Source organism: Magnolia sinica, chromosome 18 (assembly GCF_029962835.1).
Source record: "Magnolia sinica isolate HGM2019 chromosome 18, MsV1, whole genome shotgun sequence".
NCBI classification, from domain to species: domain Eukaryota; kingdom Viridiplantae; phylum Streptophyta; class Magnoliopsida; order Magnoliales; family Magnoliaceae; genus Magnolia; species Magnolia sinica.
Genome location: NC_080590.1, coordinates 57,388,280 through 57,412,783, shown reverse-complemented (window position 1 = coordinate 57,412,783; position 24,504 = coordinate 57,388,280). Strand labels below are relative to the sequence as shown.

The 24,504-nt window shown below is 41.2% G+C and overlaps 2 protein-coding genes and 1 non-coding gene across 3 annotated transcripts in view; all 3 read left to right on the top strand.

Moving 5' to 3' along the window:
* LOC131232413 (probable disease resistance RPP8-like protein 2) overlaps positions 1–22,050 on the top strand; it is a 35,088-nt gene extending 13,038 nt beyond the window's left edge. The window contains exon 2 of the mRNA XM_058228633.1: positions 21,158–22,050. Coding sequence (XP_058084616.1) covers positions 21,166–22,050 — 885 coding nt within the window. The 5' untranslated portion in view covers positions 21,158–21,165. The remainder of the gene's footprint in view (positions 1–21,157) is intronic.
* Positions 14,057–14,163, top strand: LOC131234234 (small nucleolar RNA R71). The gene has a single exon (XR_009165638.1). It is a non-coding gene; the product is annotated as a small nucleolar RNA R71 (small nucleolar RNA).
* Positions 22,051–22,251: 201 nt separating the features above from the next.
* LOC131232411 (disease resistance protein RPM1-like) lies at positions 22,252–23,424 on the top strand. Its single transcript, XM_058228632.1, has one exon. The coding sequence runs from the start codon at positions 22,252–22,254 to the stop codon at positions 23,422–23,424; it is 1,173 nt and encodes a 390-aa protein (XP_058084615.1).
* The last annotated feature ends 1,080 nt before the right edge of the window (positions 23,425–24,504 follow it).

Genomic DNA, 24,504 nt, shown 5'->3' with positions numbered 1-24,504 from the left:
GGATACTCCTAAAATAGAAAAATCCCTATTAGGGTCCAAACTTCTAATCTTAAGCGCCTTAATATTTAGTGATTGTTGTCTATATAGTCCTCATTCCCAAAGTCCTGGTTATCACAATAATCCACTCTAATACCATTTTATCATGTCCCGAAAATCGGCACCTGAGTACGTAAACTCCAGTCTCGAGTTTCCAGGTGTGAAGCTAGCTAGTAAAAATGCCCCTGGGCGAGTTCCCACATGCTCGCGCAATCCGGTTAACATTCGTCCATCATCAATAATTAGAGTAGCTTTAAATCGATTACATCAAAAGTTAAGCAAAGATGACTAAACTCAGGAATGTATGACTAACATTCTAATTGTACAATTCCAGTAGTGGTGTTCACCCTAATGGGGACTACACAAGACACAATATATGCACCCAAAACGAATAAAGTGTAAAGTATTATATTTTTGCCCAACACTTCGAAACATAACGATGGTGGTGCAAGTAGATCTAAGCCTACCCATTTGAGATATCAGGGTACCAGCATCCATAATATCACTTGTTTTGTGTTTTAAAATACCATCCCAGGTGGGAATGATTGATCAACTCGATGTTACTATTATCCTAAGTTTCACATGTTATCAAACAGATACACGCATAAGTGATGATAGCATATCAAAATGCAAAAACCCTACCTCTGGTTCTTTAAATGCATGAATAATATGAAATGCATACGCATGTCCCAGGATCAACGATACCAATATATAATCATATCAATATATGTGCAATGGTTGGCTTGCAGCACAACCTATTAAGAATAAATAATTAGTCGACTATTTATTAACGTTCAGGTCAAACAACAGGTTGGCAAAGTAGGGATATTGTCACCGAATCTCGGGTTTCAATACCCCCTAAGTCTCGATAACTTAATTGGATTTGTAGTAAGGCTAATCGCTTAGGGACAACCATGACTAAGGCAAAAGTTGTCACCCGACCCAAGTGTGGAGAAGGCATACTACCCATATTATCATCATCATGATAGGGTTGCAGCATTCCTATGTGCTCAACAGTCACTACGGGGAGTATCGGCACCCAATGTTTTACCAACATTTTGGGCTTGTCACCCAATGTTTTGCCAATGTGGCAAGCCTGTCGCCCCAATATAGGTTGACTGCTCTAACACAGTGTCCCATACCAGCATATCCGACCCTCGAATCTTGTCAGATCATATCGCGCTAATGGTTAGGAATGAACCTCATTCATTAGTAATATGATATCCTGAATTTCATATTATGTTGCAAAGATTGGTCATATATGTGATCGAGCTGCACAATGGACTAATATGATTATTGAAGGGGAACCACACATTGGGATTAGGTGTAAGCATTCCATATAATTCCAACTATTTCAGATCACCCGAGTTCTACCTAGGTCAGCAACATGAGTCGGGATGGCCGAATTCGTCGATCATCCCTTGTTTCAAGGTTAGGCAAGGCTCGACCTCTTTCTATCAATTTATAGAGTATGACTAATTAGTGATATAGAATTTATATGATATTAACAGGGATCGAAAGCTTGGATCTATCAAAGTAATGTATCTCAAGGCAAACATCAATCAAAATTTACAAGTATCTATATTCAAGTCACAACAAAATATGTAAAGATCCCAAGACTCAAAACACATTAAATACCCTTGAAATCTACCATTATCATCACAAGCTCTAATCAATCATCACCAAGGCAAGCATTAAAATGAACAACTATTTCATCATACATATTAGCTACTAATACTAACAAAATCAAAGATTTCTAAGGCAAAGCATTTAGGACAGAATTGACTTAAGGATTCCTACCAAATCAAAATGGATCATAGTTTATCACCCTAAATGATTGATAAACGGAAACATAGGATAATAATCTGCACCTTAGGAGGATTTTCCCCATTTTGTGGCACTTTTAGGGTTATGGTTTACAGGAAAACCACTGGTACTTAATCAAATACGAAAGCCATTATAAGATACACATTATTTAACCTAAAAGGACTTTGATTAGGAATAATGGCTTAATCCTTACCTCATATTGTTGACGAAAGGGGTGTGATGGAGAATCTGGAAGCCACTGGGGTTTTATTGAAGGGGGAATGGCAAGAAGATGATAAACCTCACAAGCACTTACCCACCTTCACACATACTCTCTTTCTCTTCTGACGCGGGGATGGACGTGATGAGGTCGACACCTCTTTCCTCAAGAGACATCTACTCCGAATCCATAGAGCTCTCTAGACTCCTCACAGAACTTCCTTGAATCCACGAGGGATAGAAGTAGAAATAATTTCTAGTAAATTCAAAATAACTTGATTAATAATAATAAAAAATTACAAGCCTTTAAATAATGAGCTCAAACCTAATATGGAGTTTTAGATTTAGACTCCAACTCAAACACCCTAAAAATGTGACTTACTATAAATAGTAAACTTACTATTTATAGACAGTCTCTATTCCTACTAGAGTTCATGGTTTTCGGCCAATAGTAGTAAGTGTCCAATTTGACCCAACCACATTATTCTCCTAACTTTTTAAAGCCCTTTTCATGTTAGGCACGATTTCTAGAACTCAAAGGATCAAATGTTATACTTAAACTAACACTAACTATTTATAATAAAATGAAAACAAAAGGGACTTTTGACTACCAATCTGATGGAATCTCATAAATCCGGCATGGGCATCCCAACATGGTAGGATTAGTTGGATTAAGTAGGTTCTGCTACCCTAAAATCATATATAATATGTCGAAAAACTCATCCTGATTTGCAAGATATGATTGCTTTAAGGTTTTGATGGTCCGTATCATTTAATTTCACCTCCAATCACGCCTTCTCTAGTCCGTCTTCACCATGAAAGTATTTGCAACCCACTCTAAATCTCTCCACTCTAGGGAACAAAATCGTGTTGGGAAAGGGCTGCCCAAAAACAACCCCTTTATAGCACCAGAAATGGTGCAAATGGCCCTCATGACCAAGGGTTAAGGGTATTAACTCTATAAGAGGTTAATTTCCATTATTGGGGCCCATAGAAAAATGCATGCATTGATCTAAGTTATGGAATATTTGACTTTAGTGGGAATTTACGTAAGGGTGCGATCGTTCTTACATATGGATGCGTCAATCAACAGTTAAAGTCATATTTCAGTTCAACGACCATTGATGGACGATCGGAGCTGCGGCTATACAAATATGGCTTGCATAATATCTAACGTCAGTGTCTTTAGTTTAATCATAATTTAAAATTCTGAAAGCCACAACTTTGTCAAGATTCGGATGGAGAAAATTAACTTAAGTTCCTGACAAATCCTAAGGGCATTTATAAATCTCATATGCTCACCTTGCTAGCCCAAGTTGAGTGATTAAATGCGTTATCTCTGCTCGTGGTCCAGCGATGGACGTCAAGCCCTTTAAGATGAACACCTTTATATAGTTTCAGGTTTAGTGGCTCACTAACGAGCAATGTAGATCTTGTTCAGATAATTATGGCATTTCTAAAATGAATTGGATAGAGATATTTCTTGTGCGCGATGATTATGATTTAGATTATCTAAGTTCATAATGTGACTTATTCACAATTAGTGGAAATGACGATTTGATCCTAAACACTTTAAATTATTAGTTCTTAAGATAATAAAGTAACTGGGTCAGTTCAATTAGTTTATTAATCAACATTCATCCCTTGTTGTATTCGCTTTAGTAGGTCTTTATTTAGTTACGGTAGTCTTAATTAGTCAGTGATAAGTTGACAAGATCTACGACATAAATCAATAGATCACAAGGTTAGATCCAAGAGTTTGGTGATTGAGCGTATTTATTAGCTTCTTACGATTAATGGATCAAATTTCTGCAGTTCTTTACTGATAATACCCGCATATAGGTTAATATCAAGTGTTAAAGATCAGTAAATGAAAAAAAAAAACTAATTCTAACAATTTTTTTTTGAGAATTTTAATAATTCAAAATACAAAAATCCGGGACGTTACATGTGGTCCGCTGGATCATTCAATTGCTTCATTTTTTAGTTTATGTCATAAAATAAATTTTCACAATGGATAGATGGTATGGATAAAAGACATACATCACAGTGGGCCCACATATCCTGATAGGACCGTCTGCCTCTAGCTAGGTCTCGACAGGGTGGTACCTAATCCACACCTGACTTAGTTAATGTCATCAAGTTCTATAGGCCCACCATGACGTGTGTTATATTAAAAACTTTGATCCATTTGGCCATATTATTTTAGGGCATGAACCCAAAAATTTAGCAGATCCAAAGCTCAAGTGGACCATACCACATAAAAAAGATAATAATGAGGACAACAGTTGAAACCTTTCTAAGTCTCACCATGATGTTCATTTGCAATCCAACTGGTTCAAAAGGTCACACATACTTTAATTAAGGGAAAAAGAAAATATATCAATTTGATCCAAGAATCCCATGGCCCAAGAAGATTTTAACGATGGGCGTTCAATCCACACTATCTTCTCCAGTGTGGTCAACTTGAGCTTTGGCTTTGCCTATTTTTTGGCTCATGCCCTAAAATGAACTCTACGGTTTGAATATAACATCAAATACATCATAGTAGGGGCCACGTAACTTGGTGTACTATGAGGTCAACCTCATGGGAAGAGCTGTGGGGGCCCACCGTCGTGTGTGTCGAAAATCCACCCCATCATCTAGATGCACCATTCGATGGTGGGCCATGGGTTTAAAAATCAAGTCAATCCATGACTTTTGTGGCCCACACCACATACAACAATTGAGAGGGGTTACCGTCCCATTAAAACATTCATAATCATTTATTGGGCCCACTGAGATGTGGTTCATAAATCCAGCTCATCCATTGTGTGTGTCCCAATTGGATGAGGAGTCATACCAAGTTTCAGCTGCATCCAAAACTCAGGTGAGCCCCACCAAGTAATTTTATATGTTTTAGTCATGTCTTTGCATGATTTTAAATGATATGGCACACTTGAGTTCCGTATATGGCTGATTTTTGGGATATCCCATAACCTAAAAGGACCCATCAAATGCACGGTGTTGATGTTTGACACACATGATGGTGGGGCCCACACAACTCCACCTCATGGGAAACCATCTTGACATCCATTCCAACCATCAAACATGTGGTCCTTGTTCAGCTGCATGCCTAAAAATCACTCCAATTCATTACTTTTTCTTTTTTTTTTTTTTCTTTTTTTTTAAGTCTAATCCATTACTTAGGAGGGGCACATGAGCAGGAAAAGTTGGTAGGGAGGGCGTGCCCTCTCAAGTGTTCCCTATTCTGTACGTGGCCCACCTAAGTCATGGATTGACTTGATTTTTGCGTCCATTATCAAACATACATGCTTGTCTGACGCAGGTTAGAGTGGATGTCCCGAGCCCATCATGATGACCCATGCAACTAATTGTGGTGCAATCGGTTAGTTGTGGGCCCACCGCGATGTGTTGACATGCACCTAACCATCATGCATGTCGTCCACACCCTGGATTCTAATTGAGGGCACCCCGATTCTCAGACGCGGATTACCTACTGACGGCTTCACTAGTATCTCGTTACTGAGTGACGTCACCAAGTTTTGTGGGCCTCACCATAATATATGCGTTGTATCTAAACCGTTCATCCATTTGGAGAAATCATTTTTAAACATGAACTAAAGAATGAGGTGTTCACTCCCCAAGTATAGGGTTGTGATGTAGTAATAAACTCGGTAAGACCGAGGTCGAATCCACAGGGACTGAAACTTGTACGTTTCCTGAAACTAGGTAGAAATAGAACTAGACTAAGATATGAACTAACCAAATAGAATTTAAGAAACAATTATGGAATAATTATCTAAAACTTTAAGGAATTCAAAGGAAGGAAACTAGGGATTCAGAGGATCCACTTGTAGGGATCAGGGAGATCTTATGCCTGCATTAAGATTTATGGAAATCAAACTGAACTTACTTGATATAGTTTTCAAGAGGTGAAAGGTGTATGAATTAGAATGGATTCCATCATCTAACCATGCCTAGGAGACAAAGCAAACAACAGGATTAAACTAATTCACCAACCAAACCACATGTTATGAAGGTTAGGAAGGAAACTACCATTTAACCATGCCCAGGAGACGATGGTGAACAACAGGGCCTCCTGACGTCATAAACATTGAAAGAAAAAAAGAAATATTTAAAGCCATTGCAAATCCATTGTAATTTCAGTCACAACAGACTATTAAAGACTAAAAACAGTCCTTTCATAATCATCAAAGAACAAATTCAGTTCATGCATTCATATTTAAAGCATAAAGTAGTCTCCCATCTCGCTACAGGCTTCACCTCTTAGCCCTAGCTAAGAGGATTAGCCACACATGGATGGGCTGATTAAATAACAAAATAAAAATAAAAAGGAAAGGAAAAGAACAAGAAGGAAAGAGAGGGAAAACCCAGCCTCTGCTCCCTTTTCTCTCTCTGCTCCCTTTTCTCTCTCCGTTCCTCTCCACACACTACCACTGTGCAGCAGCAAAGCCTCCTCAGCAAAGCCTCCTTTCAGCCATGTCCAGCAGGAGAAAAAACACCGTTCTCTTCGCATTTTTCTTCCTTCAATCCTTTTTCCCAACCAAAGACCACCTCCAGCCGACCTCCCTTTCAATGCCTTACACTTTCTCTCTCTCTTTTTTTTATAGCACTCTCATCAGCACCCAATTTCCGTCCTCCATGCGGAAGTTTTTCGCATAAGAGACTGTGTTGGAGTCGGAATAGAAGAGCTTTCGCAGCAACAGGCGGAGGACCCGCATTTGGCGCAATAGCCGATCTGTTTCAGCTATCTGATCCATTCGAACTTCTTGGACAGGATCAACACCTTGTCAGCATAAGTCTGGATGGTCTGGATCATCGACCTGATGTTGATCAGAAGCGCAGAAGGGCCCACAGCGGCCGGGTTTCCCAGACGTCCGCGAAACAGGGACCGCCTATCAGTTCTGCTGGATCCTAGCGGGGTCCTCAATCAGGGTCAGATGAGAAATCCACTCCGTCCATTTGATTCCCGGCGAAAAACAGGTTAGGAAAAACGGAATGTAGATTAGATTCCGCGCGGCCCACTGGATTTCTCCTTTCACCATTCGTCTTGTGTTTGAACGGTTGATTTCTAATCTATACTGCCTTCTGAAATTTTCTCTCCTAGGTCCACGTTAGCTGCGCTGTTAGGGTCTACTGAACGGTCCAGATTGACCTGAAAACCTCGGATGGTGGCCCACTACAAGCTCAGAGCGATCGGTTCACGAAACAGAGCCTTCTCTGTTGCGTGCGGGAGCTTGCGGTCAAACGCTGCTTGACCGCTTGTGTTGGTTCAGTGCACCGCGCGTCTTCAAGTATATGGTGCACACGCACTGCAGCATAGGGTCCATTTTGATATATTTATGAAATCCGTTCCGTCCATCCATTCTGTCATATCCTATAAACCGTCCATACCAATTTTGAAGTATATTCAGATATCAGGCGGGCCCCACATAATGATTAAAGGGGCTGATCTGTCCATTGGGCCACTTCTGGAGGGATCTGAGGGTTGAAATCCGTCATGTTCGGTTAATTTGTGGTCTTTAGGCCACATATGGAGTTTCGAACTGATCGGATGGTGGGAACCCTATGATCTTGCATTCTGGACACTTTTCAGGCCACTTGAGCTTCAGTTCCTCAATTTTCTTGGATCCCTAGCATGCACATCCATCGATCTTGGTCTCCTGGGGTCCGTCCCTTGCCTTGATGCATTTTGAACGTTAATTCCATGCTTTTAGCATCCCGATCCAGTCCCAGCTCACAATTCGACCTTGCAACAGAAACATGATTAAAATGAGCTATTAAATGGTGCCATATTCATAAATCTAGGCAACAACTGGGTCTGATATTCAATATTTGACCCTCAACACAACCCCCAACCAGCATTTTGCTAGTCCCAAGTAAAGTATGCGAAAAATAAGTTGAGAATTATAAGACAATTTCTACAAACTCAAGAGAGTTATGAAAAACAATTCAGTATTCGAATTCTGAGATTCATGAATGTTGGCATTACTTTCTCCTGAAATCAAGCTCATGGTAAACTTCATAATCAAGCTCAAATATTAATCCATTAATTAGAACGATTCTAAATATTGAGTTCCATGGATGTAAAGTCTAATCTTGACTTATCAATCATTAAGAGATCAAATTGTCAATTTCACGACATCATTGGTAATCAATAAAAAAAAATAAAAAAATAAAAAATAAAAAATAAAAAATCATAACTACCATCACCTAAACCAGAACTTTGCCCCACAGATCATTCTTTCATTTTTCTAGTTTTTTTTTTTTTTTTTTAATTTCAAGATGGGAATCAAATTTTCACTTATAAGGAGCAAACCTATGGTGAAACTAGTCGCCCATCTCTTTCCAACTGTTAATCATGGCGAATTCTCACCTATAGGGAGCAAACCCATGGTGTAATTCTTTTTTATACCCTGATGGCCAAATCTTTTAGGCTGGTTTTTGTCATGCTCAGTGATTACCAAATTAACCCTTCAGTTTCAAACTGAAATCTTAATGTGTAAGCGAGATGTGACATGTGAAATCATGACTCAATCAATGTTTACAACTTCTAATCATGGATTAATAATTCAAACTTAACTGTGAAATCTAACGAGCAACTGAATCCAAGAGTAGTAAATCACCCATATTCACTTATCTTGTAATTCTAAATCCAAGATGGCCCTCAAAATCACTTCGAATTCACAAGAATGTTCAGAAAAAATTTTAAAAATTTTCACAATTTTTGCTCAAGATGAAGAAAACACTGATTAGGTAACCTAATCTCCCACCCCCAACCTAAAAGCTACATTGTCCTCAATGTAAAAGAAATAAACATGCGATGCACATGGGACCACGGAAATATAAGAGGAGTGATGGAAAGATAGTACCTGGACGAAAGAATCAAGAGGCTTTCCAAAGATATCTACGTAATAGGGGGTCAGCACAAGAGAGAAACCAACAAAAATAAAATAAAAATAACAAAAATGAAATCCTACCTACACCACTTTCGTAGGTACTCTCGATTGCATTAGCATATGCAACAAGCCTTTAAACCCCTAGGTTACCCCTAGTGGACGAGTTATAGTCTCGTGAGGGTTTGCAGTAATGTTACCCACAAACATTGGACTAACTAATGATATAAACAAAATGAAATGAAGAGCTGGGATGCCTCCCAGGAGCGCTAAGTTTACCGTCTTCAGCCAGACAAATAAAGCAACTACTCTAGTCCTAAGAAAACAGGAAACCTACCTATACCTCCATCAGACTAGGAGATCAATCCTGGTAAACAAGATCAGTCAGAGGCATGGACATGTCCTCTGAATCAAATTTCTCGACAAATGGTTTCAATCGATGGCCATTGACTTTAAACTCCTTGCCATTGTCGGGATCTCTTATCTCAACGGCCCCATGAGGAAAAACAGTATCAACAATGTAAGGGCCGGTCCAACGAGATCGAAGCTTACCCGGAAAGAGATGTAATCGAGAATTGTACAAAAGGACCTTCTGACCAGGCATGAATGATTTTCGTAAAATGTGTTGGTCATGAAATGCTTTCATCTTGTCCTTGTAAATTCTCGAATTATCGTACGCATCATTCCGGATTTCTTCAAGTTCATTCAATTGAAGTTTGCGTAGCGAGCCAGCGTTGTCCAGATTGAAATTTAGATTTTTGATCGCCCAGTACGCTTTATGTTCCAGCTCCATAGGCAAGTGACAAGCTTTCCCATAGACAAGTCTAAAGGGAGACATTCCAATAGGGGTTTTAAATGCAGTACGGTATGCCCATAAGGCATCGGTCAATCGAATTGACCAATCCTTACGATCAGGGTTGACCGTCTTCTCCAAGATGTGTTTAATCTCCCTATTAGAAATATCGGCTTGCCCACTTGTCTGTGGATGGTATGGGGTGCTCACCTTATGAGAGATACCGTATTTCTTCATTAAGCTCTCGAATGGTATATTACAAAAGTGTGAGCCCCCATCACTAATGATGGCCCGAGGCGTTCCGAATCGAGAAAGGATGTTTTCTTTTAGAAATTTAATGACCGTGCGATGGTCATTCTTTCGACACGGAATCGCTTCGACCCATTTAGTGACATAATCCACGGCGAGCAAAATATACAGATTCCCAAATGATTGGGGGAATGGTCCCATGAAATCGATGCCCCAGCAATCAAATGCTTCAATGATAAGGATGGGATTCAAAGGCATCATATTTCGATGGGACAATGCTCCCAATTTCTGACAACGCTCACAAGCTTTGCAAAACTCATGAGTGTCCCTAAACATAGTGGGCCAGTAAAAGCCACACTGCAGAATCTTGGCCGTGGTCTTTTTAGCAGAAAAGTGACCACCACAGGCCTCTGAGTGACAGAAGGAGATGACGCTTTGATGCTCATCGTCTGGTACACATCTCCTTAGGATTTGGTCTGGGCAATATTTAAATAAGTAAGGATCATCCCAGAAAAAGTTGCGCACCTCGGTGAAGAATTTCTTCTTATCTTGCGCAGTCCACTGTGTTGGTATGGCACCTGTAGCAAGATAATTAGCAATATCAGCGAACCAAGGTGAATGAGAGACTCGGAACAGTTATTCATCAGGGAACATGTCGTTGATATGAGTCGCCTCAAGGGAATCAGATGTATTAAGGCGAGAAAGGTGATCGGCCACTACGTTCTCTACTCCCTTTTTATCTTTAATTTTCAAATCAAATTCTTGGAGTAGAAGGATCCATCGTATCAAATGGGGCTTAGAATCATTCTTAGAAAGAAGATACTTAAGTGCCGCATGATCTGTGTAGATAATGATCTTGGATCCGATCAAGTAGGACCTAAATTTATCCAAGGCGAACACTACAGCTAAGAGTTCATTTTCCGTAGTCGAGTAGTTTACCTGGGCAGAATTTAAAGTTCTACTTGCGTAATGAATGACGTAGGGCCTCTTATCTTTTCTCTGGCCTAGGACCGCCCCAAGAGCATAATCAGAAGCGTCGCACATAAGCTCAAAAGGAATGCTCCAGTCGGGTGGCTGCATGATAGGTGCAGTAGTTAACGTGCCCTTGAGCTTGGTGAAAGCTTCCTGGCATTGCTCAGTCCACTCGTACGGCGCATCCTTTTGAAGAAGATTACATAAAGGACGAGAGAGGAGACTAAAGTCCTTTATGAATCGCCTGTAAAATCCTGCGTGTCCTAAGAAGGATCGCACGTCTCTGATGTTCTTGGGTGGAGGTAGGTTAGAGATAAGATCGATTTTTGCCTTATCTACCTCGATTCCTTTGGACGAGATGATATGCCCAAGGACAATTCCCTTCTGAACCATGAAATGGCACTTCTCCCAATTAAGTACCAAGTTCTTTTCTTCACATCTTTTCAGCACACATTTAAGACTTTCCAAGCATTTGCTAAAAGATGGACCATAAACAGAGAAGTCGTCCATGAAGACCTCTAGATATTGCCCCACCATGTCAGAAAAAATACTAAGCATACATCGCTGAAAAGTGGCAGGGGCATTACATAGTCCAAATGGCATCCTTCGATAGGCAAAGGTGCCGTAGGGACATGTAAATGTGGTCTTTTCCTGGTCTTCAGGGGCTATCTCTATCTGGTTGTAGCCCGAATACCCGTCAAGGAAACTGTAATAGGAATGACCGGCCAACCTTTCCAGGATCTGATCAATGAATGGTAAAGGAAAGTGGTCTTTCCTCGTGACGGTATTCAATTTCCTGTAGTCATTGCACATTCTCCAACCAGTAGTGACTCTAGTTGGCACGAGTTCATTATTAGCATTGGCTACAATGGTGATTCCGGACTTCTTAGGGACCACTTGAGTTGGACTCACCCATTGACTATCAGATATAGGGTATATAATACCTACGTCCAATAGTTTAAGAACCTCGGCTTTAACCACTTCCTTCATGTTTGGATTTAGTCTACGTTGTGGTTGCCGAGCGGTTTTTGCATTATCCTCAAGATATATGCGGTGAGTACAAATCGAGGGATCGATTCCCTTGAGGTCCGCTATCGTCCATCCCAGGGCTCCTTTATGCTCAATGAGAGTAGATATAAGCATACTCTCCTGTTCTTTCTCCAGGTGGGCAGAGATCACCACCGGGTATGTCTTATCTTGACCTAAATAGGCATATTTCAAATCAGAGGGCAAAGGTTTTAGGTCAAGCTTCGGCGGCTTGAGGTTAGACGGTAGAGGCACTACATCAGTTTGTGGCAATTCTTCAAATTGTGGCCTCCACCGATTAACTTCAAGTACCGGTGCAGTATCAAGCAAGGCACACGTCTCCCTAATCATGTCATCATCAAAATCATGGGAGTGGGCCAGGCACGTCTCTAGATGGTCGGAGGATAAGGTCAGAGGTGTCGTATCTTCCACGAAAGAGTCAATCATGTTAATGTCGTGGAAATCGTCATCATCCTCTGAGTTGCTGCCGTTATTGAAAAAAATGTTTGACTCCAATGTCAAATTTCCAAAAGACATGGTCATGATACCATTCCTGTAATTGATAATTGCATTTGACGTGGCAAGGAATGGGCGACCAAGAATGACGAGAATCTGAGTGCTCATGTTATTGATGGGTTCGGTGTCCATGATGATAAAATCTACAGGGTAGTAAAATCTATCGACCTGGACTAACACATCCTCAGTTATCCCTCTTGGTACACGAACAGAGCGATCAGCAAGTTGTAGTGTGGTTAGGGTGGGTTTTAATTCACCCAAACCTAACTGTTTGTATATCGAGTAGGGAATCAGATTGACGCTCGCTCCTAAGTCAAGAAGTACGTGATCAATTCGATGGTTCCCGATTACACATGATATGGTTGGGCTACCGGGATCCTTGAATTTCTGTGGCACGTCTTGCTTCAGGATGGCACTCACTTTCTCAGTTAAGAAGATTTTCTTTTGAATAATTTTCCGTCTTTTGGTCGTGCATAAGTCTTTCAAGAATTTGGCATATGAAGGTATCTGTTTAACGACATCAAGTAGAGGAATGTTAACTTTCACTTGTTTCAACACCTCTAGTATATCCTGAGAGTTAGAGAGAGGTTTTGGTGAAACCAACCGTTGGGGGAACGGAGCAACTGGCTTCTCTAGAAGTTCCGGTTCTACTTTTTGTGGGTCATCACTGGATCCATCATTGTTGTCCTCTTCTGGTTCTTGAGGCTTTTCGGGCCTAACCGGAAGAGTTTTATCAATGATCTTCCCACTCCTAAGAGTGGTGATGGATTTAACATGCCCCATCTAATTTGAAGAGCTGTGATCATTATTCTCGTACTGCGGTTTAGGATTGGGGAGAGGTTGTGCAGGAAGCATCCCCTTTTCTATAACCGTCATACGAGAATCTATCTTTTGCATAAAATATGTAATTCCCCGCATTGCCTGAGCCAGTTCTTGTATGGGATTTTGAACCGGTTCCTCTTGAGGTTTCACTTGATTTGGATTTTGATTGAAGAAACCTGGAGGAGTCGCCGTTGGTCCATTCCTCCAACTAAAGTTTGGATGATTTTTTCAGCCAGGATTGTATGTGTTGGAGTTAGGTCCAGTAAAAGGTCTTTGATAGTTATTTACGGCATCGGCTTATTCATTCAACACTCCTCGAAAGGCAGGTATTGTAGGACAGTTTTCAGTTGTGTGAATGTTGCAATCACAGATGCCGCAAACAATTTCATTGACCTTATCCTTCTTTCCTTCCATGGCCTCAACTTTCCTTATGAGCGTAGTCACTTTACACTTGAGATCATCCTCTTCTTTCAAGAGATATAGTCCACCTTTCTCCTTTAATTGAGTCGGCCTAGACATGGTGTTCGCCATTGGGTAATAGTCCCATGATTGTGTTTTTTCAGCGAGACTATCGAGGTAATCCCATACCTCGTCAACATCTTTGTTGATGAACTCTCCATTACACATTGTCTCGACCATTTGGCGCATGGAAGATGTCAATCTATCATAGAAAAAATTTGTAATGCGCCACGTTTCAAATCCGTGTTGTGGGCATGAACTGACCAAATCTTTGAACCTTTCCCAACATTGGAAGAATGTTTCATCTTCCTTTTGGGCAAAGTTCATGATCGCTTTTCTGAGGGTAATCATTTTATGAGGTGGGAAGAATTTTTTTATGAATTCCCTCTGCATATCGTTCCATGTGCCAATGGATCTAGGACGCAGTGAATGTAACCACGTCTTAGCCTTCTTTTTAAGGAAAAAGGAAAGAGTTTCAGCCTAATTGTATCCTCAGATACATTAGGAAAACATAATGTAGCTATAATCTCATCGAACTCTTTCAAATGTAAATATGGACTTTCTGATTCAAGTCCATGGAATTTGGGAAGGAGTTGGATAACTCCTGGCTTGATGTCCATTTGTCCCGTGTTTTCAGGAAAAATCATGCATGAGGGCATACTCACTCCCGCCGGTTGTAGATAATCTCGTAAAGTACGAGGCGGGGGTGCCTGTTGCACCTCATTTTCATCTTGGGTATCCTCCACCCTTGGTGGAAGTAGAGGAGGTTGGTCTTCAGTCATAACTTCAGTTAACTCAGGGGATTTCGAGCGGTGTCTAGTCCTGCGATGAATAGTCAACCCCTCAACCAATCCTCCTTCAGTCAAGAGACATCGAGTGTTGTCACGGGCCCACTTGGGCATGAAACACTCGCAGCCCTCAATCAAATTCAAAGTCTAATCCTAAGAAAGGAAAAGAAAATCTAGAAAGAAAGAGAGAGTTTGGAAAGAGATTACCAAATTGAAGTCCTAAGTTAAAAACCTGCAAAATAAAACAAAAATAAGTTAGATTCTAAAAAGAGAAGAATGATCCTTCAAAAGAAAATTAGCAGTAAATTAATTTCTAAAAGAAGGAATTCTTAAAAGACAATGGAAATTTCTAAAATAAATTAGGAAAGATCTAAACTAGAAAGGAAATTATTAAAAGAGAACTGAAAAATAGAAAGTAGGGACGGAGCTTACCGAATTAGAAATTTCTATCTTAAAGGCCTACTAAATAAGAAGGTTAGTTCCTAATCAAAAATTCTAAAAATAAATTAGGAAACAAAATTAGATTCTAAAAGTGTTAGAATTAGAAAGTTACTAAAATAAAATAAAAATAGAAAGTTAATTTCTAAGAAGGGAAAGAAATAACCTAAATTCTAAAAATAAACTATTTCCTATAGAAGGGAGGATACTAGAATTAGAAAATTTCTAAAATTTAAACCCTAATTCTAAAAATATGAAAAAGTAGAGAGATTAGGAAGGAATTACCAATTGAGAAACTTATGTCCAGATCCTATAAAACAGGAAACAAGTTAGTTTTGAACTCAAATAAAAATAAATAAATAAATAAATAAAAACTAAGGTTAGTAAAATCCTAATCTTAAACTAATCCTAAAACCAATTAATTTCAGAAAATCGTAACCGTCAGTCCCCGGCAATGGCGCTAAAAACTTGTTCACTCCCCAAGTATAGGGTTGTGATGTAGTAATAAACTCGGTAAGACCGAGGTCGAATCCACAGGGACTGAAACTTGTACGTTTCCTGAAACTAGGTAGAAATAGAACTAGACTAAGATATGAACTAACCAAATAGAATTTAAGAAACAATTGTGGAATAATTATCTAAAACTTTATGGAATTCAGAGGAAGGAAACTAGGGATTCAGAGGATCCACTTGTAGGGATCAGGGAGATCTTATGCCTGCATTAAGATTTATGGAAATCAAACTGAACTTACTTGATATAGTTTTCAAGAGGTGAAAGGTGTATGAATTAGAATGGATTCCATCATCTAACCATGCCTAGGAGACAAAGCAAACAACAGGATTAAACTAATTCACCAACCAAACCACATGTTATGAAGGTTAGGAAGGAAACTACCATCCAACCATGCCCAGGAGACGATGGTGAACAACAGGGCCTCCTGACGTCATAAACATTGAAAGAAAAAAAGAAATATTCAAAGCCATGCAAATCCATTGTAATTTCAGTCACAACAGACTATTAAAGACTGAGAGAAACTATTCCTTTAATAATTAACTTTAAAACCAAGTTCAGTTCAAAATTTTAAATTAAATGCATGAAATAGTGTCTCCCATCTCGCTACAGGCTTCACCTCTTAGCCCTAGCTAAGAGGATTAGCCACACATGGATGGGCTGATTAAACAACAAAATAAAAATAAAAAGGAAAGGAAAAGAACAAGAAGGAAAGAGAGGGAAAACCCAGCCTCTGCTCCCTTTTCTCTCTCTGCTCCCTTTTCTCTCTCCATTCCTCTCCACACGCTGCCACTGTGCAGCAGCAGAGCCTCTGTTCACTCCCCAAGTATAGGGTTGTGATGTAGTAATAAACTCGGTAAGACCGAGGTCGAATCCACAGGGACTGATACCTGTACGTTATCTAAAATCAAGTAGAAATAGAACTAGACTGAGAAGTGATATAATTTAGGAAATAATTGTGGAATAAGTATCTAAGACTTCAGAGAAAGGAAACTAGGGATTCAGAGGATCCACTTGTAGAGATCAGGGAGATCTTATGCTAGTATCACAAATTATGGAAATTTACTGAACTGCCATTGATATAGGTTTCAAGAGATGAAAGGTGTATGAATTAGAATGGATTCCGTCATCTAACCATGCCCAGGAGACAAAGCCGACGACAGGATTAAACTAATTACCAACCAATCAACAATGTATGAGGATCAGGAAGGGTACTGTCATCCTACCATGCCCATGGAGCAATGATGAACAACAGGGCTTCCTGATTTCATAATCATAAAAAGGGAGAGAAATATTAAAAGCCATTGCAACTCCATTGTAATTTCAGTCACAACAGACCATTAAAGACTAATAAAAGTATTCCTTATAATAATCATCAAAGAACAAATTCAGTTCATGCATTCATATTTAAAGTATAAAGTAGTCTCCCGTCTCGCTACAGGCTTCACCTCTTAGCCCTAGCTAAGAGGTTCAGCCAGACATGACTGGCTTGAACGCAAAGCGAATAGAAAGAAAAAAGAATAAAAAAAAATAAGAGAGAATAAGAAAAGAACTTCTTCCTTTCTTCCTTACGTGCGCCAGAACGAGCACCCCCCTGACGTGCCAGCCCAGCACCTTCACGTTCCAAAAGAACTTTCCCTGCCGATGGACCAGCAGCCAAACTCCTCTCGTGCACAGCAGCAGCAACCGAAAAATCCCTCCCTTCCGTTTTCTCTCTCTCTCTCTCTCTCACGATAAATCCAAGACCGAGCCAAAGATCCTCTCTTTCTTCCCCCCTCCGTTCCTTTATATCCTGGTCCCCTGGTGTATCAAACACTCCATGCCGAAGTCTCCGTGTTGCGTAGGGAGAGAAGGATGGCTTCTTACGCAGCTGCGTTCGCATTCGCAGTGGGATATGCAAAATATCCTGCGTTTGAGTTGTATTTGTGGCGGGATATCAAAGCATCCATCATTTCCGAGATCTTGGCTAGAATATTAGCCTCGTCGTGGACCTATTAGCCGGTATGGATCCCTCAAATTACTGATGATCGTGGCCCACTATACCCCGCAAATCTAGGCCTCGACCGGACGCGGAAACAGAGACTCCTATCTATGACGCTGCGACGATGGTGGGCCCCATTTCACTGTCTTTTTGAAGAATCTGAGCCGTCCATTGCATTCTACTCGAAAAATCAGGTGGGAAGCACTACTTTTGGACTAAATTCCATGTGGCCCACAATGCCTTCTATTCCGCCGTCCATCTTCCGTTTGGACGGTAATCTTCCTGTTATTACGTTCATGGGCCCAAAAGGACACCTAGGTGAGGCTTATAGGCACCCCTTGGACACAATGGAAGGTGTGGATCATCTAAATCCATGATGATGGTGGCCCACCTGCACCAGACTACAAGGCTCTGTTCGTTTACGCTACAGAATTTGAAATTCGAGTCTAGGACGGTCAAAACCGTCCTGGGGTTTCCGTGCACGCCCGGTGCATCCAAACTATACACGTGCGATGCACCTGTAGGTCCCATGCTGATGTATATGAGAGATCCGCTCTGTCCATCCTGGTTGCCATATGATTTACATGGTCGACACCAGAATTGAAGTATTTCAAGATATCAGGCGGGCCCCAGATTGATAAGTTGTGGGCTGATCTGTCCGTTGGGACATTTCCAAGGAGATCCAATGGATGGAAATTTTGCGTGTACGGTTCATTTATGGTCCTCAGGCCACGTATGGAGTTTCGAACTGAACGGACGGTGAGAACCCTGTGATCTTGCAATCTGGACACTTTTCAGGCCACTTGAGCTTCACTTCCTTGATTTTCTTGGATCCCTGGCGTGCAAATCTATCGATCTTGGTCTCCTAGGGTTCGTCCCATGCTTTGGTGTCATCAGATCGGTAAATCCATACTTTTTAGTATCCTTTCCCAGTCCACGCTCATGAAGACGCCCTGCATCACAAATACAATTAAATTAGGCTATTAAACGGTGTCATGCTTGTAAATCCATGCAATAAATGGGTCTGATATGCAATATTTGACCCTCAACAGCCTCCTCAGTAAAGCCTCCTTTCAGCCATGTCCAGCAGGAGAAAAAACACCGTTCTCTTCCCGTTTTTCTTCCTTCAATCCTTTTTCCCAACCAAAGACCACCTCCAGCCGACCTCCCTTTCAATGCCTTACACTTTCTCTCTCTCTTTTTTTTATAGCACTCTTGTCGGCACCCAATTTCCGTCCTCCATGCGGAAGTTTTTAGCATAAGAGACTGTGTTGGAGTCGGAATAGAAGAGCTTTTGCAGCAACAGGCAGAGGACCCGCGTTTGGCGCAATAGCCGATCTGTTTCGGCTATCTGATCCATTCGAACTTCTTGGACAGGATCAACACCTTGTCAGCATAAGTCTGGATGGTCTGGATCATCGACCTGATGTTGATCAGAAGCGCAGAAGGGCCCACAGCGGCCGGGTTTCCCAGACGTCCGCGAAACAGGGACCGCCTATGAGTTCCGCTGGATCCTAGCGGGGTCCTCGATCAGGGTCAGATGAGAAATCCACTCTGTCCATTTGATTCCCGGCGAAAAACAGGTTAGGAAAAACGGAATGTAGATTAGATTCCGCGCGGCCCACTGGATTTCTCCTTTCACCGTTCGTCCTGTGTTTGAACGGTTGATTTCTAATCTATACTGCCTTCTGAAATTTTCTCTCCTAGGTCCACGTTAGCTGCGCTGTTAGGGTCTACTGAACGGTCCAGATTGACCTGAAAACCTCGGATGGTGGCCCACTACAAGCTCAGAGCGATCGGTTCACGAAACAGAGCCTTCTCTGTTGCGTGCGGGAGCTTGCGGTCAAACTCTGCTTGACCGCTTGTGTTGGTTCAGTGCACCGCGCGTCTTCAAGTATATGGTGCACACGCACTGCAGCATAGGGTCCATTTTGATATATTTATGAAATCCATTCCGTCCATCCATTCTGTCATATCCTATAAACCGTCCATACCAATTTTGAAGTATATTCAGATATCAGGCGGGCCCCACATAATGATTAAAGGGGCTGATCTGTCCGTTGGGCCACTTCTGGAGGGATCTGAGGGTTGAAATCCGTCATGTACGGTTAATTTGTGGTCTTTAGGCCATATATGAAGTTTCGAACTGATCGGATGGTGGGAACCCTATGATCTTGCATTCTGGACACTTTTCAGGCCACTTGAGCTTCAGTTCCTCAATTTTCTTGGATCCCTAGCATGCACATCCATCGATCTTGGTCTCCTGGGGTCCGTCCCTTGCCTTGGTGCATTCCGAACGTTAATTCCATGCTTTTAGCATCCCGATCCAGTCCCAGCTCACAATTCGACCTTGCAACAGAAACATGATTAAAATGAGCTATTAAACGGTGCCATGTTCATAAATCTAGGCAACAACTGGGTCTGATATGCAATATTTGACCCTCAACATGAGGCAGATCTAAACCTCAAGCAGACTCATCACATAAAACAGTTAGAATTGAACTCCTACCATTAAAAGCTTCTCAGGGCCCACAGAAGTTTTTGATCAAGCTGATATTTGTATTTTCCCTTCATCCATATCCACGTGAATTTATGAACAGACTGAATCTTCAAAAAAAATAAATCATGTAAGCCCTAGGAAGGTTTCAACAGTGGGCATCACTGTCCGTTAGTTTTCTGTAACAGGGTCCACTTGAGTTTTGAATCTGCTTCATTTTAAAGCTCATGCTGTAAAATAATCTTGCGAAAATTGATAGACCGTGTTGATACAACACATACATCATGTTGGGCCCACAGAACTTGGTGACATCACTTCAGCAGCGTGATAGCTGCTAAAGGCGTCAGTAGCTAATCTGCGTCCCGGATTCTCATACAAGACTAACCATGTTGCGTATATGCCCTCCAATCCATCAATGTGAAATACCTACCCCAGGTGATGGTAGACTTAAAAATTCAGGCTATTTTGAGACTAGGACGGGGGTGTCCACTTCAACTCTTCCTGCACGTTGTTGGGCCACAAGGATTGGCCAGATTTTTGGAGGTTAAATCAGATAACATATACATGATAGTTGAAGTGGATGTCATCAACAGATCACATGGAGCCTCGAACAACCTTTCACCACATTTTGATGAAAAACGTTGGCGCTTTATAATTTCCAACATATATGTGTATATAGAGAGAGCATCCCTGCCAAGTTCGGTTACGGCAGGCTCTACAGTCATGTGTACGTGAAATCCATTCGGACCCAGGTGAGCTATACCAGTGAAAATTGTTTTCAGGGGACACTCACCATTGATTTTTATAGAGTCCAGCATGTTGTGTATGTGAAATCTTATACTTCTATTATGTGTATCACCCAAATTTATGGCCAGGGCCCAAATCCCAACCTATTATGCAATTCAGGTGGGCCCAGGTGTGCTCAAGAGTGGTCATTCGCTCTCAACTGGTTCCATTGGTGTATCCCACCAAAATTATGGATTCCCCTGGATTGTTTGGCCCTGGACCAACATGATCCAATGTATCTAATGTTCCGAGCAGATTTCACATATAATCATATATAGCCGAAAGAATAACGTAATATTTCTTTCTGACGTCGATTGTATTCTTTTTCTATTTTTCAGAAATTCCGATGGCAGAGAGTGTTGTTCAATTCTTGTTAGAAAACTTAAGTGCCCTTCTAAAAGAAGAAGCATCTCTACTAAAAGGAGTACGCAAGGAAGTTAAAGAAATCGAGACGGAACTTAATAGAATGCAAGCCTCGTTGAGGGATGCTGATAGAAGAAAGGATAGCGATGAAGAAATGAAAACATGGGTGGGACAAGTAAGAGACGCTGCGCATGATGTGGAGGATATCATCGACGAGTTCTTGCATCGCATGGACAGGCCACGACGAGGGGGATTCAAGGGTTTTCTCATTGACACTATCTATATCCCCAAGAATATCAGCGACAGGCGTCAGTTCACTAGGCGACTTCAAGAAACCAAGGTTAATGTTCAGAATATTTTTCAGGGAAGACCCAGCCAAATAGAAGAAGTCACCAGATCCTATGATGTTAGCGAACTGTGGCGACGTGATGTAGAAACTTCTGTTTTCAAAGCGGACAGTGACATTGTGGGGATGACGAAAGAAATAGATTTGCTAGTCGGATGGTTAGTGGAGGAAGAACAACGGCCCACGGTGATTTCAGTGACAGGGATGGGTGGGGTGGGCAAAACCACTCTTGTGGCTAAAGCCTATAAGAATCAACAAGTAAAGAAGCACTTCGACTGCTACGCGTGTGTTTCTGTCTCACAGTCTCTTAGAATTGATGAGCTACTACGAAGCATCATAAAACAATTACTTGAGGCTAAGAAAGATGTTGTTCCAAATGACTTAGCCACCAAAGATGCTGGCGAGTTGAGGCGGATGGTTAGAGGACTTCTGGAATCAAAAAAGTACCTCATTATCTTGGATGATGTCTGGACTATGAATGATTGGAATAAATTAAATGTCATATTTTCAGAAGTAGGTTAGTAGTTACGACGAGAGACTCTCATGTGGCTTCTGCAGCAGGAAAGGGAAGTCGTGTCTGCAAGCTTCAGCTTCTAGATCAAGAAGAGGCCTGGGTGCTCCTGTAAGGAAGCATTTCAGAGTGAACCCTGTCCTTTAGAGTTTGAGCCATTGGCTCGATCTATAGTAGAAAAATGTGAAGGCTTGCCACTCGCAATTGTTGCCATGGGCGGCCTCCTGTCATTGAGAGACAAGACTGCATTGGAATGGAATCAAATCTACAAAAACATGAGCTGGCAGTTGACAAACAATCAAATGCTGGAACCAGTAAAGCGCATCCTGTTGCTTAGTTTCTATGATCTGTGGTATCACCTTAAACATTGTTTCCTGTATTGTTGCATGTTTCCTGAGGATTACTTAATTCACCGCAAGCAGCTGATTAGGTTATGGGTGGCAGAGGGTTTTGTGGAGGAGACAGGTAAAATTACAATGGAGGAGGTGGCAGAAGAATATCTGAAGGAACTCATCCATCGAAACATACTTCAGGTTGTTGAGACGAATGAGTTTGGAAGGTTGAAAACATGTCGAATGCACGATATTGTGCGTGAAGTGGCATTATCCATAAGTGAAGAAGAAAAGTTCTGCATGACAAACAATGAGCTGCAAGCAAGGCAAAATGGCAAAGTCCGCCGCATGTCAATCTACAGTAGTGGCGAAATTAATCATTCGAGCGCAGGTACGACACATCTTCGTTCCCTCATGGTGTTTGATGGAAACATGTCATTTTCATCTTCTTTAAATACGATGGCATCAAGCTTTAGATTGCTGAGGGTCCTAAATCTAAGAGGGATTCCTATCGAAAGCATACCAGATGAAGTGACTAACATGTTCAATTTACGGTATCTAAACTTGAGGGAATCTAAAGTTAGGGAGCTTCCCGAATCTTTATGGAAGCTACAGAACCTTCAAACACTGGACGTCAGGAATACGGAGCTAGAGAGGCTACCCAGTGGGAATGTGAAGCTACGGAAACTACGACACCTGTTTATTTATCGAATTACTGACAGGACTTATAATAGTTTTGATTACTACAAAAGCATCCAAGTTGCTATAAGAATATGTAATTTAACAAGTTTACAAAGTCGATATGATATTGATGACAAAGAAGTGGAGATTGTTAGAAAAGTTGGGAACTTAACCCAACTTAGAAGTCTTGGCATTTCTAAGGTCAGAGAAATTGATGGAGTTGAGTTGTGCAATTCAATCGGAAAGATGAAACACCTTCTGAAGTTGGTTGTGTTTGCAAGTTCAGAGGAAGAAACACTTCAATTGGAAGCACTCTCCACTAACCCTCCACCGCTTCTTCAGAAGCTTTGCCTGAACGGGCGTTTGGAGTAAAGAAAAAAATACCCTTTTTTAATTTCAATTGATTGCAACATAAACACTTCATTAGGCGTTTACAGAGACAAGTAATTTAAACATAAAAACATGAATACAAATCTCCATAAAATCTGCTGTTGCCGATCTCCTTCAACGGCCTTATCACCAACCTTATCACCTCCACCGATTGAGGCCTTATCACCAACCTCATCACCTCCACTGATTAAGGCCTTATCACCTCCACTGATTGAGGCCTTGTCACCTCCACTGATTGAGACCTTATCACCAATCTCATCACCTCCACTGATTAAGGCCTTATCACCTCCACTGATTGAGGCCTTATCACCAACCCTATCACTTCCACTGATTAAGGCCTTATCATTTTCACTGATTAAGGCCCTATCACCTCCACTGATTGAGGCGATAGTTGCTGAGTTGTGACGTGTACTAATATCCTCCCGCAAACTATGCCGGGGTTGGAGGCAAAGTTTGGTTCGAAAATAATGAAGGGCGACCTTTGACATTGGCTTAGTAAAAAGGTCTGCAACTTGGTTAGCAGTGGAGATATGTCAAGTGATAAGTAGACCAAACGCAACGCGTTCACGCACAAAATGATAGTCCAACTCGATATGTTTACTTCGTGCATGGAACACAGGATTAATTGTCATATGAAGAGCACTAAGGTTGTCGCAATAGAGTATGGGAGGAGAAGCCATTGGAATGCGGAGATCTTTGAGAATGAAGGTCATCCATGTGAGTTCAGCTGTTGTGTTAGCCATGACTCAATACTCTACTTTGGTGCTTGATCGAGAAATTGTATGTTGCTTCTTTGCACACCAAGAGATGAGATTTCCTCCAAGGTAGGTACAGTATCCAGTAGTGGAACGTCTTGTTGTAGGACACCCTGCCCAATCAGCATCTAAAAAAGCAAACAAATTAAGTGTAGGGTTTGAAGAAAAATGTAATCCTATGTCAATAGTTCCTTTGACATATCGTAGGATACGTCGAACCATTTTCAAATGTGCCAAGGTAGGAGCATGCATGAATTGAGATACATAGTTAACACTAAATGAAAGATCAGGGCGTGTTAGTGTGAGG